A 20,839-nucleotide genomic window follows, 5' to 3' on the forward strand; every position below is an offset into this window, starting at 1 on the left:
TATTCCATAAATCCATTCCTAAATCGAAATTTCATTAGGGGTAAATATTGAATTTTCTAAAACAACTCAAAAGATAATTTTTATACAGATTGTTACATATGGATGACAAATTTCTAATTTTTTAAATAAATGTTTAATAAACATTACAAGTAAATTTTACCATCAGAGAACAAACTATTCTGATTTGTAAAGAAAGGAGATCAAGTCATATTAAAATGATACACAAAAATTCTGATTCAGGGAGAAAATGAACTTATATCTCTTAAATTCTGCTTTTCTACATAGGCAGTAAGTAGTACCAAATCTATTCTTATACTAGCAATGCTTTTTAACACTAAGGACAATGGCCACTCTATGATGCATGCATGCATGATGTTGGCCAAGAGCTGTGCCAGCCACTTGACATATAATGTTTCTATCCTTGCATTAAGCAATATAGCCTCATTTTAAAGACTAGGATTTAGGTAACCTGGTGAACTTTGCATAAATATTAAGCAGCAGAACAAGGACTTGGTATATGTGATTTCATTCTTGCTCTTGCAAAGTTATCTTCCTTGGCTAAAGCCCATAATCATATTTTTTGGAGAACCTCCACTTCAAAGATTATAGAAAACCTTTAAAAGCAGAAGATAAAATGCACATATTGACATGTTGGTTTAATGTAGCTACATTAGTACATCTACTTTCTAAAGACAAACCTAGAATTGGCATGTTGATAATTTACATGAAGTACTATAGCAAAATGCCTAAAATTTACCTCCTAAAACACCTTTGTACAGAGATGAAAGTTTATCATCAAAAGCATTTTTAGCAGGTGGACTAAGGAGAGAAAATGTGTCATTAAATCTAAGCATTTAAAATTACTGTTTTGTAGGCTTTACTCTTTGATAATACAGAGGACCATCCATTTTTAGTTTTGTTCCAGAGATCCCCTAAAATAGCAAAAATCAGTGAAAGACTGAAAACTTCGCAAGCACCCATGTGTTGCTGCAAGTTCCTAGCACTTCTCTGGAGCACATTCACATAACTAAATTCATCAAAAGTCATATCTAACAAATTCTTAAAAAGAAAGGCTGGAATCCTGGGACCTATTATTGCTATTATAACTTCATAAATATCCTGCGTATTTTTTCTAATTTTAAGATATAAAGAACAATTGAGGAGAATGAGTTCTGCTTAATGGATCAGAAAGCCAATTTCAAATATCTGAAACCAAGCTGTTTCTTGTGCTTCTCGATTTGTCCAAAACAACAGACTGTGTGAAATAACTCCACATATGTGGTAGGAGGCAGTCCATTAAATTTCTGATAAACATCTCTGTGGAGAAAGTGGAGTGGGAATCCATAAAATCATAACTGGGGTTCCTTTTGTTTTGAAAAAGAAACTTTGAAGTTATTCATAAATATTTACTTGAACATATGATTCACTTAATTACCTGTAATTACACAGAAAATCTTTTCATTAATATTCAAACAACTGTGATTCAACTTCTGTATGTAGTTTTGATGTTCCCTCTATGTGAAAATGAATTAGATTTAAAAATGGTGGGAACAATAGTTAAGGTAACATGATAATGTTCCAAAGAGACTTTCCAATTTTGTAAAATGCCGAGGTACATTACCTGGCGGTGAAATCACTGCAAGTAAAGACTAAGTAAGCCAGCATCGTGAAATAACAAAGGGAAATTACACAACGTTCCCAGGAAAATTATCTAGAGGTTCAGCTTCATGTCAAGGAATTAGCTTGATTTGCTATAATTAGCGTTTAATTTTTTCATTAAGTGCTCACAAAAATTGACATTAAACACCAATGCTCAGGATTATGAAACCTATAAGACAAGGCATATTTCATAGGCTACAGATGTCCTATTGGCAAAAGTTACTGAGCACAAACTTCACATCATGGTTTCTCAAATTTAGTTTCTAATGTGTGTCTTTATTTTTATTTCTAATTTATTGAATAGACTGTGTACGAAGTAGGGGGTGGTGGTGGCAGTAGTTGTTCATTAGAGGCTTAAGAGATATGGGTTTCTGTAAGTCTCTGACTTCCTCACTGTACTTAAGTCACAATGGTTAACAATGAGAGCAGCACTGAAGGGAAAGTGAAAAGTAGAATAAAAGTTCATTATTCTCACAATTTCACTTACCCTGTGCAGGTACTTGGTATACTCAGCTGACTCCCTCAAATATTGTTCTTTACCCTTAAAACTCACAAAACATTGATTGAATTCCAGGAGGAAAAAGACATTTGAGAGCAGTGTATAGAAGTCTGTACAGTTCATGCCAACTGGGAGAGTCCATTAAAGTGTTCCTTCCTTGGAACCCAAACGCTACAGGGCTTTCCACGGCCCCCCGCCAGCAGTTCCTTCTACCTAAAATGTCCTCTCCAGAGCTGACCAAGTCCCCAGTATGACTGAGCCACTGCTCAATGGTCCCCATCACGAGAGCCTCCCGCTACCTCCTTGGCATGAGATCTGCTTTTCCTCTAGAGTAGAGGCTTCTTGTGGAATTTCTGTATTGACGTATTACTAGTACCCACTTTGTATGTTTATTGCCTATCATGTTCCCGGATGAACCCCTTGCACTTCGAATAGTGAGTGCTCAAAAAATGTTTTCTGAAAGGATAAATGATAAGGTACTGAGACAGAATCAAAATAGCTTTGCACAATTATAGTTTGTTTTAACACACACACACACACACACACACACACACACACACACACCCCACAGTAGAAATGCCAGACCAACATATCTCATATGCTGTGAAACATGTAAAAGACTAGTGAGTTGGGAGTCAAAGTGAGCCGGCCTTCTGCATTTAGTAAACTGTTTAACCAGGTTTTGAGTTTCACAAGCATTAAAACTTCAGAAATTATTTAGAACTTTGGTTTTCTTAAGGACACAATTGAAGCCAGTATATCAATTGGTATCTCCAATAATACTAATGAGATGTCTTATGACAGCACATTTCTTTTACTTCCCTGGTAGTGGGAGAACCAATGGATTTCCATGACTAAAGTTATACAACTAATAGAAGAGTAAGAAGTTGAGAGGAACTTCTAGACTTTAAGCTGTTAACATAGCCATGTAATAAATTACTTTATACTTACATTTATGTGTAATTGTGAGGAAAAACTGGAATGAAAAGGTTTTAAAATTAAGTTGTATAATATATACATAATTAAGTTGTATAATATACCCCGAGGTGAAATTTTTTATTTAAGATGTATGACAGAGAGTCATTTTATGTGCTAACTGTGGGAAATTAATTATCCCTCATATAATTATCATTATTTTCTCTGCAAGTAGGCACAATGATTCAATCAAACAATAATTTACCCCAAATCTATTATTTTTTCTTTTAGAAAACATATATATACCAGTTATTTTTCATGACCTCATCAAATGGTCATGAACAACAAAAAACCCCAAGAATTTTCTAAGAATTACTTTTTTCTTCTTATTGATAAGCCACAATTCACTACTTAAAACAACAACAAAAAAGGCTTCGTAAATATCATCTTCAAAACCACCCTGTCAAAATGTTCAGATTTATTGCCAAACAAGCTAAAATCTGTTAGATTGCACCTGGAAATAATTTTTCCTGCAACACTGAACACTGTATTAGGGACCGTTGATATGGTGCCCAGCATTACAAGATTCCACTTTATCTGGAATTTATTAAGGACAGCAACAAGTCCCTTCCTCCTCACAGCAAGCTAACCTTTAGTCATGCTGGCTCACCAGTCCCAGCTCAGGATTCAGTGAAGATTCACAATCCATCGTCTGAAGTCCCTGAAGCTAGAAAAGCTTTGGAATTCAGAACTTTTCAAATTTTAGAAAGGCATATACCAATATTATAGGCTTAGCTCCACAGCATGTTGGGACATGCCACACTCCGTAAGCAAAGAATTTTTACTTCTGCAGCAAAATGTATGAATATTCACACTAAGTTGGATAAATAAAGACTATAAATAGCTTCCCATAAGGTCAGAACAGGTTTTGCTGCCGAATGAGTTCAGGTCGGGTCAGATTTTGCCGCCAAAGAAGTTAGAAAATATTTTCGGTTTTCATTTTGAATTTTGGAATTATGGAGAAGGGACTGTGAACCTATTGAAAGAATATCACAGCTTCCATTTAAGGGTCATGTTCAGAGTCCATGCCCTAAAGGCTGCTATATATAAAATAAATTTATGTCAAGTTTTTGCTGGCCTTTTTCTAACAAAAATTGAATAAAATCTCCAAGTAAATGTACCTCACTAAATTTGATTTTTAAAAGATGATACTGATAATCTTTCATGAAGTTCTGATGTCATGAAGTAACCTCCCAGGTTCTCTTAATTCTTTAATCTCTCCCTGCAAATAGAAAGTTTCGAAAGCACAAAAACCTTGGGCGAAGATAACAAAGAAATCTGCATACTGATATGAGCAAACTCCAATACTAAGTTTGAGAAAATACCAGTACAAATTCATTACTGGAGGAGTCAAAATTTCTCTTTCGTGGATATGGATGCACAAGATATTTAAACACTTTAGGTGCCTTTTAACTATAAAGTTGGTAGTATTTGTGAAAGTAAGAGTAACAGCAAAAAGAAAAATGATTAAGAAAATAAAAAGTACTAAAAAATTTCTACTTATATTAGACTAAGAGAAGAAATATCAATAGTAACCCATATAGTGAAATGGAAAAGGATATAAAAGCCACTCAATATGGAGTGTATATTAGCCCCCAGAAGTTACAAAGCACTGGATATGTGATCATGTTCAGTGAATAATAACTCAATTCATCTCATTCATCAACAAAAGACTTCAAGAGTTCTGTGCTTCTAGAGCAGTAGTGAGCAATGTCCAAAAACACAAATGAAAATTACAAGTCAACACAGATGCCATGTGTTCAATGTGCCCACACACCATTACCTCAGTTTAGAGGGAACTTGGTATTCAAGGCATCCTGATCCAAGGCCCTAGAACCAAAAACCAAACCAACCAACCAAAATTCCAACAATGAAAACTCCAGGAGCATTAGGAATAGTGAATGAAATTCAGACATGGACGTTCCCTTGACTCTTCCTCAAAAAAAAAAAATGTATATGCATTTGGGTAATTTAAATGTCATGAGAAAAGAAACAAGTAGCGTTCTGACACATAAGACAAGCACATGGGAGAGAAGAGTAGAAAAGAAAGTAAGTTATGAAGTCCACCCTTAGAAGAAATACAAACCATTAAAATTAACTTAAAGTAAGTTATTTTGGAGTCTTAAGATGGAAAAGACAACTGAACTAAAATGGTGAAAATCCTTTACTGAAGTTCCTTAGAAAATAAGCAAACCCATTGCAATGGAACTCATTACCCAGTGGGGTCTAAATATTTGAGTATTTTTTTCCAATTTGTCACTAGAAAAGAAATAAATAAATAAAAAGAGGGGGGGAGGGAGGATGGAGGGAAGAGAAAAAATAAAAGAAAAAAGAAAAGGAAAAGAAAAGAAAACAGAAAAGAAAAGTCATTGAATGAAACACTCAAGAAACTAAGTTTTTGGTAATCATCAGCAGTGAAATATATGACCTATAGTCCCACCAGATGGAATGACAGTGTAAAATAAAGTCCCAGCTCTTCTACCAAATAAGGATGTTTTTCTAAAAAGCAAATGCGATGTCAATACTCATCTGCTCAAAGCCAAAAGGCTTTTTTTATTGGTTACAAAACCTAAGCCCATATACAAAATTAGGAACACATTTAGATGCCTCTTTTGAAAGAACGTTTTAGTCTTTTTTAACTGAGTTTAAAAAAAATAAAAACAATGCAATTTTTCAACACTGTTCTGAAAACTTAAAAGTGCAGCAATATACTTAGTTTCCTTTGTCTACGAAATGGTGCAATTCCAATTCCAAACTGATAAGGTCACAACAAATTGAATCAAGCAAATGCACACATATGTCTGCACTACTTGATGCTAATGTTCACTTATGTTGTTAGTTCGCACTTAAAACACAAGAGGAAATAGGAATCGGCACAGTAGAGGCCCAATTTAATCTCAATGTGTGCAAAATTTAAAAGGTAACTGTAAGGAGTATGGAGAGTCCAGAAGAAACTAACCTGGAAGGGGTACAATTCACAATATCAAGAAGATTTGGACTTTAAGGGTTTCACCGAAGTTTGTGACCTTAATTAGCTTTGACTTTGTTATTCCTACTTTTAGTGAACACCACACAGTTTCAAAAATTTCGACTACAGTGTCTGAACAGGATGCAGTTACCATATGAAGCTTTAACTCAAAATTTGGATAAAGAAAAAAAGGCACAATGAACTTCAACTCAATTTTATGTGCACAAGAGTTGAAAAATCTGAGCCACCTTAAAGAGAAATTGAGTTGAAGGATAAAATGAGATCTATAATTCAAACTTCTTGAGTTGGCCCTTCTCTTTTTTGACATCTTTATATCTTTCAATGACATGTCCCTGTCCATTGCACTCCAACCATGCAAAACAACGTTTAAGAATCCTAAGCAGGAATCAGACTACTTCAAATGTTTCTCTCTTTCATCCCATACTCTATCAGGAAGGCTCTGACCCTCTTGGGGAGCACCTGGAGAACACAAATCTTCTTAACATCAATTCAAGCATGTCTTCCTCTATCTCTCCTCTCCTAACATCATCCTCCGATGGAATTTCTCACTCCTTCATTCTGCCACCAGTAGAACCTGAATTCACCTTTATTTGGAATCCTCACTTTGGGCACAGATTGGTTTACCATAGCTGGCTCTGGCCCAGTAATTGAAGGTTCTCTATTACACAAGCATCTGCTAAATAACTAAATTAATTGAAAGGACTTCAATCACTATCCTATGTTTTATTAAGCATATTTAAGTTGGGAATTTGGATAACATACTCTTTTCTGGAGGCTTCTATGGACTGAATTGTGCCCCCCCCCCACAATGCATATATTGAAGCTCTAATTCCCAATGTAACTATTTGCAAACAGGGATTTTAGGAGATAATCAGGGTTAAATGAGGTCATAAGGGTGCAGTACTTATCCAACAGGATTGATGGTCATATTAGAAGAAGGAGAGAGAGAAACCAATCTCCCCCTTCCCACCTCCACTTTCACTTGTACACACCAAGAAAAGGCTATGTGAACATACAGTGAGAAGGCGGCCCTTTTAGAGTCAGGAAGAGCCCTCTTTACCAGACCCCACCACATGGGCACTCCGATCTCGGACTTGCATTCTCCAGAACACTGAGAAAATAAATTTCAGTTATTTAAACCATGCAGGCTATGGTATTTTGTTATGGCAGCTTAGGCTGATAAAATGCAGATGCTAAATAAATAAAATCAAAGAATGACACTTTTCACACTTATTCTTTGGTGGCTGACTACTAAGCTAAGTGCCCTGGCAGTCGGTATCATATTATTTGGGTAATATGGCCTCATCTGGCATTTCTTCTTGAGAATCAGTCAATCTATAGCAAGTTCAAAATTCTACCATGACAACCATTATGACTTAGGTGTTATCATTTTAATATCTCTTTTGAAAATATGGCCCTAATGATTATTTTTATTTTACTCTCATAATATCCCTGATGGTTGTGTCAGGCACATGAGCCCCATTTTATAGCTAAAGAGTTTGAATGTTCTATCCAAGACATCCAGCTAGAAGCAGGGCTTTATATGAACTCAGGTCTCCTGACTTTCAGTAAATCCTTCTCTTATAACCAGCATAAGGAGAGAGAAATAGCTGTGAGATATGGATATATGCACACACACACATTCCCTCTTCACATTCAGAACAAAATATAGAAATTATTAGAAAAAACATTTCCTAACATCAGTCTGAATCCTTATATTTCTGAACGAAACAGAAAATACTTGCTATGTGCTAACAAAGGAGTAATATAATGATACCATTACATTTATCTTGCTGACTCCAATATTAAATGTGTCTCATGAGACACTACACCCAAATGCCCTAAGCATGTGATCTGTTCTGAAAACACCCAACAACAACATATCATTTTAAAGGCCATTTTGAGACATATTCCTATGCAAAAAAGATTCCACACTAAATTTTATATTAAAATAATTCCATAAGTAACTAGGAAATGTTTCAAACATTTGAGGAGCTTGTTGCAACAAAATTTTAGAAGGTTGCATATATTTCCCACCTGAAATGCTTTCCTTTGACCACACCCACCAATGCTGCAGTGTAGGTCACCTAGAACACCCAGAAAGCTTCTAGAATATTTGGTTCAGAAGGAAAAGGAATACACATACACACACACACACACACACACACACACACACACACGTATGTTTATAGATATATATTCTTTTTAAGAAGACAAAAACTATTATATTTTTTATCCAGAAAATGTTGGGAGAAAGGCCTGAATATCTATTTAAAAGATATCTCCACTTGATATTTATCTGCTCTAATACTGAACATTCTTAGTGAACTCTGGTCAGTAAATGAGAGAGGTATTTCAATGGGACATTTATTTAGTGTCAGCTGTACATAAGGAACATTCTGAGTCCTCCTGAGGTAAATACCAGTAGGTTCAATGTGGACAAGAAAACAGAGCAGGTACATAATAACTTGAAACAGAAGCAGAATGTGTTAAGTATCCAGACATTATAAGGTACTGTGTCAATCCAGAAGACTGACTGACTTCAAAGTAGGGTGAATTGACAAATTTCAGGAAGAAGGCAAGATCCGGTTGTACCCTGAAGGATGGGTAGGATTTCATAAAGTGGCCTGGCACAGAAATGCTTTCTCCATGGATAAAGGACAATCATTAGAAGAAGTGGATTAATTCAGGGGCTGGTGAGATCTCCAGTTTGGCTGGAGTCAAATATGAATGAAGTAAATGGTGAGGAGGAAAAAAAAGCCTGAGATGTGGGCACAGGTCAGAATGGGAAGGGCCTCAAGCTCTGTAGTCAGGAATCTGGACTTCACTGAACAGGCTGGAGGGAGTTTGGAAGGTCCTGGGGCAGAGTGTGATGATGAAGGCTTCATAAAGAGTACCCTGACAGGCCCTGGGAGACTGTAGCATGTACAGGAGAAGGAATCAAAGCAACTGACTTCATACTGTCTGAGAAGGATAACCTCATATGAGGAGAAGTGGAACACAACTGGAAAAATTTCAAGAGAGAAAAAAAAATGTCCATGTTAAAGGATTCCACATAAAAGCTCAATGATTTACAACTGACCCAGCCACTGCTCACTTTAATCTGGATTGCACTGTCGTGGCTCATGATGTCTGTCCGGGCTCTCCGTGACACTCTGTGTTCAGAATCATGGTGGAGCCTGTCAGCCACTTAAGGCCATATCTCATAAACATGAAGCAAGCTGACAGCTTTCCTTGAGACCAGCACCACTACGCCAGGCATTAAACAAATCATTTGTGCTGTGCAGCTGCGACCTGCTCCCTTGGGAAATCAGAATAGCACCTTTGCAACATCATCAGCCCCTGCTGACACAACGTACCAGAACTCAAGGCTGTCTTAAAGCCAGTCTGCACAGCTTCCCTGTCTATAGGATGTTGAACCACTGCCCTAGAATATGGCACATTCATAAACGTGTCCTCAGAGGAGTCTGCTGATAGTAGCTCCTTTAAGAACACCAAATCCGAATGAATCTTTTCATAAATAATATATAGATTGTGAAAAAAAAATTACATGCTGACAATTCAATGAGGAGTTGAAATCTTTATCTTCTCTGCTATAGTCATCCATTCTCCATGCTTCCATTGGCTGAGCATACATTACATTGGATCGAGAAAGCATTTTAAAGAGTCACTATCATATGTAACAGTCCTAATAATTAAAATAAAGTGTCTGAAGATTTTGATTGTAGATTAGAAAAATATAATGCACATTTTCCTTAAACAGCTATGTACTATAATCCTATTTTAGAGATTTGTTTTTCTTTGTTACAGATATACAAATGTCTTTTCCAATGGTGGCACACCCTATAGAAGCCAGTTTATTAACCACAATGGATCAAAAGCAAATAAATGCCAGACCTTGGGAATTACCTCCCCCACCCCCCAACCCCCGTTTCAAAATGTACCAAAAAGTTAGGAGCACATTTTAAGGTATGCACATTTGAGACATCCAAAATGAATCTACAGGTTTATAATAATCATCTATTGCTATTCAGAAGATTCTTCACTTTACATGGAAAACAAAATTAATTTTATAAATTATAGTGGACGAATGAGGCACTCTGTACAACTGCAGAGTCTGTTGCAAATTGAGATTTGTCAGCCATAAGCTGATCAATAATTAAAATGGAGTTCACCTCCATGCTGTAATTTTAAAGTGTAACTACAGGTTTCCCCAAGTTTGCCTGAAATATGTGCTAAAGCTAAACATCTATACCATAATAAATTCATTAGTAATTGTACCCTGTTGATTAACAAGCATTCTGGAAAATTTAAGGGGGAAAAAAAACACACACACACCCACATAATTAGGACATGTGTTTACTTAATAATCCTGAATATCACTATGAAAAACACACCACTTCAGTGAAATCTAAATGACTATATTTAACCGTTTAAATATTTTAGCAATGCATCCGAGTTGTGATGTTTTTCTCCAACACAGAACACACCCATTATTAATAGACCAGAAAAACAAAAGCAATCTGATTCTAGCAGCTTCTTAAAATCCGATCTCTGAAAAAAATCCAGCCTGAAGATCGCTGCCTCCCCAGAGCCAGAGAACAATACAGAGAACATGTTGCTTATTCATTTCTTACCTTTTTCCCTTTCCTTTTCCTATGAGCAGGTTTTGCATTTTTCTCCTTTGGTTCTTCGCTCATCTTTCCTTTAAATCAGGTGAGTTTATAAAAGACAAGAGATCACCGCCCGTATTCCAACATCCAAAACCGCGACAAAGAGTCAAAGCATTGGGAGCAAAGTCCATTTACGGGCGCTCCCCAGCTCCCCAGCTCCCCAGCTCCCCAGGCGGGCAGCGGCTGCTTCAACCCAGCCCTGGCTGCTGCCGAGCCGGGCTGCGACTGTGCACTGCTCAGCTCTCCCCGGGAGGCAACTGGGTGTTCTCTACATCAAACGGCCAATTATTCTTACAATGAAAATCAATATTTCAGCCTTTCATTTTTGACTAATCATAACCCTGAGATAAGATCTTGACAACACTTTGTTGCTCTTCCTCCACAGTGATTCCAGCCTGGTAAATGGTGAGCGAGAGGAAGAGAGAGGGAGACACACACACACACACACACACACACACGCACACACACACCCTCACACATACAGAAATAAGCTACAGACTGCTGACAAGTCTCCCGAAGCCTTCCCTGAGGCTGATTCGCTGCTTCTCGAAGGCTGGGAGGCTGAATGTAAATCGCTCCGAGGGCTGCCGGTTTCCCATTCGAACACATGTGTTGAATGCATCAGGGCAGAGCGGCGGGGCAGGCGGTCCAGGGAGTGATAAAAGATCAGGTTACCGGTTCGCAAAAAACACTCAATGATTCAGACCATAAAAGAGGTCTACTACTACCACCGGAGACACCAAAGGTTACACTTTCTCCATGATTACTTTTTCTTTATGTGATAACCAAACAGATGGGCGAATTGCCAATCTCCAGCTAAAGATTTCTAATGAAGGGCTAATTACAGAAGGCCCCATGCCTAATTTGCCATCATTTGTATTTAATCGTTTTCCTGCCATGAATATACCCACCAACCAACACTAGAAGCCCTCCAGAATATTCAAGAAATACGAAGAGCAAAGCTGCTGTCTACCACACTCAGGGCAGCATTGCTCTCTCAGACCACATCACACACTCCATGCTGCACACCATCCTAAGCCAAGGCCACAGGGTGTTTTCTGGGTACCTGGAGGGGCTTCACACGGGAGGGGAAACTCCTGTTCCCTGCTTCCGTCCCTTTAGATATAGCTGAATTACCAACAGAAACTGTCATGTAAGCAAGCATCTCTTTGCAGTAACAAAGTTCTGAGCCACCATGGGCTACCACGAAGTTGGAAACAGGTCTCTCAAAGCAGATAACTTATACAGGGGTAGGGAAGAGTGGAGAGGAGAGGAGGAGGTGGACAGCAGGGTCAGATCCATCCTTAGGGGTCCAGAAGCCAGGAATCAATCATTTCCTTGCTCACTCTAACATTTGTATTCAGGGGAAATTGGATTAACATTAACATCTTCATTCACAAGAAATCGGGTTAAAATGATACAACACACAGCATTACAGGGCAAAACGTCATAAGAGTCTAATTTTCAGTGCTGTGTAGGGGAAGATTTAGCCCTGGTTTGAGGAAATGATGCTAAAATAATGAACCAAAAGGGCAGATATTTATACTAAAATATTCCCCATTATTTCCCTAACATAGAAAGGGGGTTTGTGTTTATGTGCAACCAACATTCCTTCTGCCACACCTCAAACCACCAGTGCCCCAGAAAACCAAAGTGTGAGGGATGCTTGAGATGGCCCCCCCATGGCCAACTGGGCCAGGGCCAGGGCTGCAAATGACCCTTCCAAGAGCTTCATGGGTTTTATAAACTGTGGGTTAGCTACTGGAGCTACTCTTCCATTGAGAGGTTTCACATTATTTAATTACAATAATATACATCTTTGAAAGTCTGGTGTGGCCAGAATTCTGAATGGTGTCAGGCATGTAACCCCACATAGCAAGTTTCTTCTCTGACTCTGAACCACTACCTATTCATAGTCCCCACTTTCCGCTGCTATTCCTCAACATCCTTCTTATCACACAATAAGAGGGAAAAAATCATATTATGACAGAATAAACCTTTCGACTTCTTCCCTGATTCAACTCTTGCTCATTTTCAGAACACAGGGAAATCCAGGGACCTGGCAGTTCCTTCCTGGCTCTACCGTTCCTATACTTTAATTGGATAAGCCTGGTTTATTACTTGCAGACCTTTGGAGGGATAAGGGTGAGGTAGGGGCTTTATACAAATTCTGAACAAACTAAATGAGGTAAGCAGGTGGACTGAAGTCAGACTATCTAAATCTTTGCATTTTTCACTACTTAAGCAATAAAGATAATGCATCCATTTATAGCAGAATCCTAACAGTTTTGATTCCTAGTGTCTAAAGAACTACTGAGTTAAATACCCTTCCAGAAAAGTCTTTGTCACCAATTATTTACCAATATCCAGTGTAAAGACTCTTTAAAAAAAAATCCAAGGTGTAGAGATATTGAGACTAAATTTAGTCCATTTGCGGAAAAATTAACAAATCAATTAGGACTATCAAATATACAAAATAAAACTAACATGACTGTTTCTAGCCAAGTAAATAGCACAACAATGTATTTAGAGAAAATGTCATTACAATAACTTTTTTAAACTATAAAAGTGTGTTTAAATAGATGAAAACTTTAAGAAATTGATGAAATTAACGGGAACTGACAGGAGACAAGGAGTTTGTGAGTGATGATAATTGCCCATTTCTTTGATAAAGCATGATCTGGACTCTTGTATATTCGATGCTCATGTTACAAGCTAAAGTGCTCTCTGCTGGTTAGTTGGAAAAAAACAGGACTTTCTTTTAAAGATAAAATTAAATAGCAAAATTCTACAAAAGATCATTTTAGGAAGGAATTATCCTTACAGATAAGGAATTCATAAATCTTATTGAATAATATTTCCAGATGTCACATTGTATAATCAAATCTGATAAAAAGCCCAGTTTCAAAAATTAACTTTAAAATATGTCAAATTGTACTTAAGTAACAAAATATAATGGTCTGTGATGTATAGTATGTTTTATGTTTGTTTTCTGGAACTTGATAGGTTCTAGACCTTTTAGAAGGAACAAATCTCTAAAAAGTCTGTAAGGCAAAAAGAGTTTCCATGTTAGAATTAAGGCCTTAAAATATCACAAAATCAATAGTAATTTAATTCCTCACAACGTAAAACATATTTCACTTTGTAAAATCAGACAACGTAAAGGTTGAGAAATTAAAACAACTTAGATGTAATAAATCGAAAAATTATTCCCTATAATTGTTTAATGGTCTTTCCTACACTTGCACTCTAGAAATATGCATTTGCAGAAATACTGATTGTTTTTAATATGCCCAAAGTGTACCAATGCACATTAAGTTAAAATTGCTCTGGGTAAGAGTCATTTGATTGATCTAAAAAACAGTCTAGGTGTGATTACTTGTTCCAAAAATGTTAAATGTTAACTACTTTCAAATGGTAATCTCTTTTTCATCCAAATTATAAAATTCCCCCAACCCTTAAGGAAATTAAATTTAGCCTAGGAAAAAATAATAAGCTAAATACACTGAAATTATCAACTTGGAAACAAACCTCTCTGTCAGATTACCAAAGAGGAAAACACAACTGGATTGCAATGCTTCCAAACGTGACCCCACAGAACTGCCTACCTAATTAGAGTTTACTCCACACAGAAACCATCCCAAAGTAGTTGATACAGATCTACTGAGACAGTTCTATTTTTAAATTAAATAACTCGCATAAGAGGACAACAACCAGGGCCAAGTTAAGTCTCGTAGAACAGATCTATTTTTAAAATGAAAGTGGCTTACCATAGGAGAAATGGTGGGGCTGGGGTTATTAGGAAGCAAATGTTTTATGCTATATTCTGCATAAAAGTCACTGGAAAACAGTGACACTGATATAATTTCTTGACTAAAGTTAAAGTGCATCAAATTAAAAGTAAAAAATAAAATTTTCCATTTAAATTCAGCAGAAATACCTATATGAATAGACTAATTTTATTTTTAAGGCTGGGACGTCACGTACTTACTGTAAGTTACACTGCTGGTTGGCAAGCTACAGTCATTGCTAAATCTTACTAACAGCATTCCCTTGATACTGTTCCTGAGTCCTCAATGTTTAAAACGCTCGTAAAGCTAAAGACAAAACTACAGGCAAATAAACTATTTACTGAAAACCCTAAGATCTTTAGAGCTGAGTGAAACAGGCAGAGGTTCTCTCTTCACACCCACCTGTAGCCCTGACACATCTTCCCTGAGGTGAACTCAGCCAGTTAAGGGCAGAACTGGGACCAGAGGTGGTTTTACTGACTCTGCCACTGACGAAGGGCTTTCTTTCCACTTCACCAGTAGTATCTCCCAGAGAGGGAGTGAACCCACGGTGAGATCAGAAATCATCTTCGGTGATAAGTAAACGTGTTTTTAATAATTATGCATGTACTTCAAATTAAAAAAAAAAACACATCACTAGGAAACCTCACTGTGAGATGTTGGTACTTACCTTGCCCTATTTGGGGTGAATGCCAGGAGAGCAGAAACAGAACAAAGAGTATGACAGGAATAGGTGGTCACTTCATAAGCCAAACTGATCACTCTCCTTCCCACAGATTTGGGGTTGCCTCAGGCTAATTTTGGTCTGAAGCTGCTCCCACCATGACCACCACTACTGCTTCATCTTCCCACTTGCCAACTATCTCAGGTGACATGCTGGAACCCCTAAACTTCTGGGCTATCCCTAGTGAGGATTTATAAATATGAGAAGTATCATAGCACAATTTTAACCAAAACCATTATGTTTTGGGACGCCTGGGTGGCTCAGCAGTTGAGCGTCTCTGCCTTTGGCTCAGGGTGTGATCCTGGAGACCCAGGATCGAGTCCCATATCGGGCTCCCTGCAGGGAGCCTGCTTCTCCCTCTGCCGGTCTCTCTCCCTTTCTCTCTGTGTGTCTCTCATGAATAAATAAATAAAATCTTTTAAAAAATAGCATTATGTTTTACACAATATCTTGATATTTCTAATGTGAGTGAAAGCATCTGAAGGAACACACTCTGCATTTAAGCTGCTAGTCTTCACTGAGTCTTCATATCAAACACAATGACACACAGTGACATCTGTACATTGGCTTAGAACAGTGGAACATTCAGGCAGGTGTGGGCAGGAGATGAAGGAGAATGAGAGTGTGAACTGAGTCTCAATTTTCAGCCCCTTCTCAATTACCACCATGATTTTTGTCATATCCAACAGCCATCTGTATTACCCATTAGTACTTTTTTTTTCAAATAAAGTTTTTTAAACCTAGCTTTGCTCTAAGCAATATTATCTGTGAAATTATAGTTTTGATACACTAGTTCCATTTTTGACAATACATCAGAACTCTTCAGGCAGGTCCAGAGCAGGAATAGCCTGTTTTGTTCTGGGTGTTCTTTCTTTCCTGATTATTTAGTCATGTCCCCATTAAAATATAATGATATAATCAAAGTGGATTAGTAAAATGGGGAGAGACAGAATGTTCCAAAGAGATAGAGCCTATAAATGAGTGGTTTGGTTTTTGTTTGTTTTCTTCCCTGAACCTCTGCATTTTTATTGGTGTGATTTTCTGAGCAGGGCAATCTTCTTACACTAGGCTAACAATTCTCTTTGGAGGCTGGATAGTATTTACACGCTAGTTATCCAACCTTTTGGGGGTGAGGACTGATGAGTCATTCCTGTGATCATCCCTAAATCCATGTGTTTGATTTAATAACAATAGAGATCCTAAATGACCTTAAAAGAACCATAAAAGAACACAGTCTAAAGAAATTCCCTTGCTTTGTGAAAGATAATCCCTAGCAATACTAATATTAAAATGATTAAGAATTATGGATGCTTATGTTTGGGTCCACACCCAAATGGGATCAGAGGTTCTGCAGGGTTTTCTTTCATTGTTGGAAAAAAGCTATAGGAAAACAATCAGATAGAGCTCTAGGGGCACCCTTCTCCATCAAATGTCCACCCAAGACTGCTTCTTCACTCTTCATATTCCAAACAACATAGTAACATGGACACACTTATTCTTTCAATGACCGAAATAAAAGGGATTAGAAAAAAATTGATTATTAAAAACTTTGACTTAAGCTATATCTCATAATATCTTTTTTTAAGATTATTTATTTATTTATTTATTTATTTATTTAGACAGAGAGAGAGAGAGCGAAAGAGAGAGAGCACAAGCAGGGGGAACAGCAGGCAGAGGGAGAGGGAGAAGCAGACTCCCCACTAAGCAGAAAGCCTGACATGGAGCTCCATCCCAGGACCCTGCGATCATAACCTGAGCTGAAGGCAGATGCTTAACCGACTGAGCCACCCAGATACCCCTATCTCATAGTATCTTAAATGTTTTTTACTAACATTAATGCTGCCTTGACTAAGACTATCATGATATAGTGACAACTATGTTTACACCTGCTGCTTGGTATTTCATTTTCCTTAATAACTATTGGCACAAATGCTTAAAATCATTTTTTATGCAACAAGAGAAGGAATGTATTTGAGAGATTTTCCTAGCAGCAGAAATTTTTAAAAAATATATTAAAGGAACTATATAATAAAAGAGGGATTCGTTATTAAAGCAGAGAGTTTATGAAATGAAGATCATGATTGCTGCTCTAGGGTCCTCTTGCTCACCTCTACCCACACATGTGAAACCAGGACATCACCTCATTTAGCCACATGGTCCAAAATGATGTTGGAACTAAAGCCAGGCTGAGGCTCCAGCCAAAGACGTTTTCATCATGCCATACATGGCTAATCCTCAGATTAGTTACAAGAACTATAAAGTTAAGGCAATATCTTTAATTTTACAATAAGTGTACATCGAATGCTACATAGTAATCTGAATCTGTCGTGGTCCTTGGCCCGTATTCCTCCAATCAAATAACTGCAAACACAAACTCCTCTTGAAGTGAAGGATTCCAGGGCAATGCCAATCCTTTTATAAACATCCTTAAGATATTTTTATTGATGCTTTTGATGCAAAATTATGAAATAATGCCTCCAATTTTAAATGATTTATGAATTTAAGACATTGCAAGATGGCTCAGAAAATCACCTCGGGATAAGCAGTGAGGAAAACACTCCGCCATTATTTCTCATTCACTCCCAATCGAAATATTCCTCAATGATGTATAAACACGCATGTTACTTACACCTTCACCAATGTAACCTAGCATCGGTCTTTTATAATATTTGTCAGATTGACAACAGAAAAATATTATCATGCTGGGTTGTAATTTACATTTCTTTGGCAGAAAAGTAGAATCTCTTTATATTTACTAATTGCTGTCATTTCTTATCCTATAAATTTTATTTTTGTGACAACTCAAGTCTATTAGGATAATCAGTGAAGATGAACTTATTTCTAGGCCTGAGAATCCGAGGACTAGGAGACACAGAGCCTCTACTCTAAGCAAAATGAGAAATGAGGACATGGCAAGAGAACCACAACTGCTATCTAAACCAGTTCCTTAGAAGTCCTGTTTGATAACACCCAGGACATACACACCATTTCCTGGTGTGCCATCTTTAGTTAACTAAAAGCCAGTATTGTAATAATAAACATGTCCAAATTCTGCTCCTGCCTTGCCCTCGCTACAAAAGGCTCTTTAAAGAACAAGAATTTTTCCATGTAAATTAAGGTCAGCTTGATACAATGAATCTTTATAGTATGATTCTGTATTAAAATGAATTTATTCTCTAGGACTATTCACTACAGCTAACAAACAGCTTATAAAGTTATTAAGAATGTGCTCCAATTAACCCGAATATGTAGGCAATCTTCATTACTCAACTCTTGCAACAGTATAAAAATTTTTCACAAAAGAAAATTCAACATTTACACTGAGATGTAAATACTAAAGATATATTCCTCCAGAAACTGAAAACACCCCCAAATAAATGCACAGAACACTTTCATGGGGAATCTGGTCTCCACCATCTGATCAGGCCTTTTTCAGGCTTAAAGGATAGAAAAAAAAAGCCCAATGAAATGAACTCCAGGCTTCCCTTCTCTACCTACACAGGCAGGCCTCATTTTATTGCCCACCACTTTTCAGAACTTTGCAAACACTGTGTTTCTTACAGATTGAAGATTTGTGGCAACCATGCCTTGAGCAAGTCTGTTGAAGCTACTTTTCCAACAGCATTTGTTCATTGCATGTCTGTGGGTCACATTTTGGCAATTCTCACAATATTTCTAACTTTCTCATTATAATTATATTTGTTACGGTGATCTGCAATCACTGACCTATGATGTGACTGTTGTAATTATTTTGGGGCACCACAAATCACACTCAAGTAACATGGCAACCTTAACTGATAAATGTGTGTTGTCTGACTGCTCCACTGATTGGCCATGCTCCCATCCTACTCCCTTTCCTTGAGCTTACTCTCCCTGAGACACAACAATATTGATATCAGGCCAGCCTTAAACCCTAAAATAGCCCCTACGTGTTCAAATGAAGAGTCACACATCTCTCACTGGTTTTAAATCAAAAGCTAGAAATGACTAAGCTTAGTGAGAAGACACATCAAAAGCCAACATAGGCCAAAAGCTAGGCTTCTTATGCCAAACAGAGATGTTGTAAATGCAAAGGAAAAGTTCTTGAAGGAAATTTAAAGTACTACTCCAGTAAACACATGAATGTTATGAAAGAGAAACAGCCTTATACCTGATATGGAGAAAGTCTGAGTGGTCTGGATAAAAGATCAAACCAGTCAAAACATCCCCTTAAACAAAAGCCTAATCCAGAGCAAGGCCCTCACTCTCCTTAACTCTATGAAGGCCAAGAGAGGGGAGGAAGCTGCAGAAGAAAAATCTGAAGTTAGCAGAGATTGGTCCATGAGGTTGAAGCAAAGAAGCTATCTCTATGACATCAAAGTACAAGGGGAAGCAGCAGCTGCTGACATGGAAGCCATAGCAAGTTCTCCAGATCTTGATAAGATAATTCATGAAGGTGGTTACACTAAACAACAGGTTTTTGTTGTAGACAAACAGCCTTCTAGAGGAAGAAGATGCCATTTAGGACCTCCATAGCTACACAGAAGGCAATGCTTGGCTTCAAAGCTTCCGAGAACAGGCGGACTCTCTAGTTAGAGGCTGACACTTGAAGTTAAAATCAGTACTCATGACCATTCTGAAAATCCCAGGGCCCCCCAAAATTATGCTAAATCTTCCTGGCCTGTGCTCTGTTAGTAGAACAACAAAGCCTGGATGACGGCCTATTTGTTTACATGATTTACTGAATAGTTTGAGCCCATTGCCGAGATCTACTCCTCAGAAAAAAAAGATTTCTTCCAAATATTACTGCTCATTGACAATGTACCTGGTCACCCAAGAGCTCAGATGGCGGTGTATAATGAGACTAATGTTGTTTTCAAGCCCCCCTAATACAACAACCATTCTGCAGTCCATGGATTAAGGAGTGATTCTGATTTTCAAGTCTTATTATTTAAGAAATACATTTCATAAGGCTATAGTTGCCATAGATGAGGATACCTCTAATGGAACTGGGCAAAATAAGTGCAATACCTTCTAGAAAAGATCCACCATTCTAGGTACCATTCAGAACATTCATGACTCATGGGAAGAGGTCAAAATATCAACGTCCACAGGAGTTTAGTAAAAGTAGATTCTAACCCTCACGGATGACTTTGAGGGGTTCGAGACTTCAGTGGAAAAATAAATGCAGGTGTGGTCGAAATAGCAGAGAACTAGAATTGGAAGTGGAGCCTGGAGATGGGACAGCATGGCTGCAATCTCATGACCAAACCTGAGTAGATGAGAAGTTGCTTCTTACAGATAAGCAAAGAAAGTAGTATCTTGAGATGGAATCTACTCCTGGTGAAGATGCTATGAAGACTGCTGAAATGACAACACAGGATTGAGAATACCGTACAAACTTAGTTGATAAAGTCAGTCAGAGATTACTGAATCCAATTTTGAAATAAGTTCTACTCTGGAGAATGCTATCAAACCGCATCACACACTACAGAAAAATCGTTCATGAAAGGAAGAGTCAATCAATGCAGCAAACTTCATTGTTGTCTT

The 20,839-nt window shown here is 37.5% G+C and overlaps 1 protein-coding gene across 6 annotated transcripts in view; it reads right to left on the minus strand.

The window, feature by feature from the left end:
- The window catches only part of ANK3 (ankyrin 3), a 661,480-nt gene that overhangs the window by 494,644 nt on the left and 145,997 nt on the right, over window positions 1–20,839 (minus strand). For 3 of the 6 annotated variants that reach the window (XM_072756071.1, XM_072756077.1, XM_072756073.1), the window contains exon 1: window positions 10,760–11,428. The exons of 2 other annotated variants lie outside the window; for them this stretch is intronic. In XM_072756071.1, the coding sequence (XP_072612172.1) occupies window positions 10,760–10,822 (63 nt within the window). In that variant the 5' untranslated portion in view covers window positions 10,823–11,428. Of the gene's footprint in view, window positions 1–10,759; window positions 11,429–20,839 lie in introns of those variants that run through there. One more of the 6 variants, XM_072756070.1, reaches the window with a different exon arrangement.

This window comes from Vulpes vulpes, chromosome 4 (assembly GCF_048418805.1).
Source record: "Vulpes vulpes isolate BD-2025 chromosome 4, VulVul3, whole genome shotgun sequence".
Lineage (NCBI taxonomy): Eukaryota > Metazoa > Chordata > Mammalia > Carnivora > Canidae > Vulpes > Vulpes vulpes.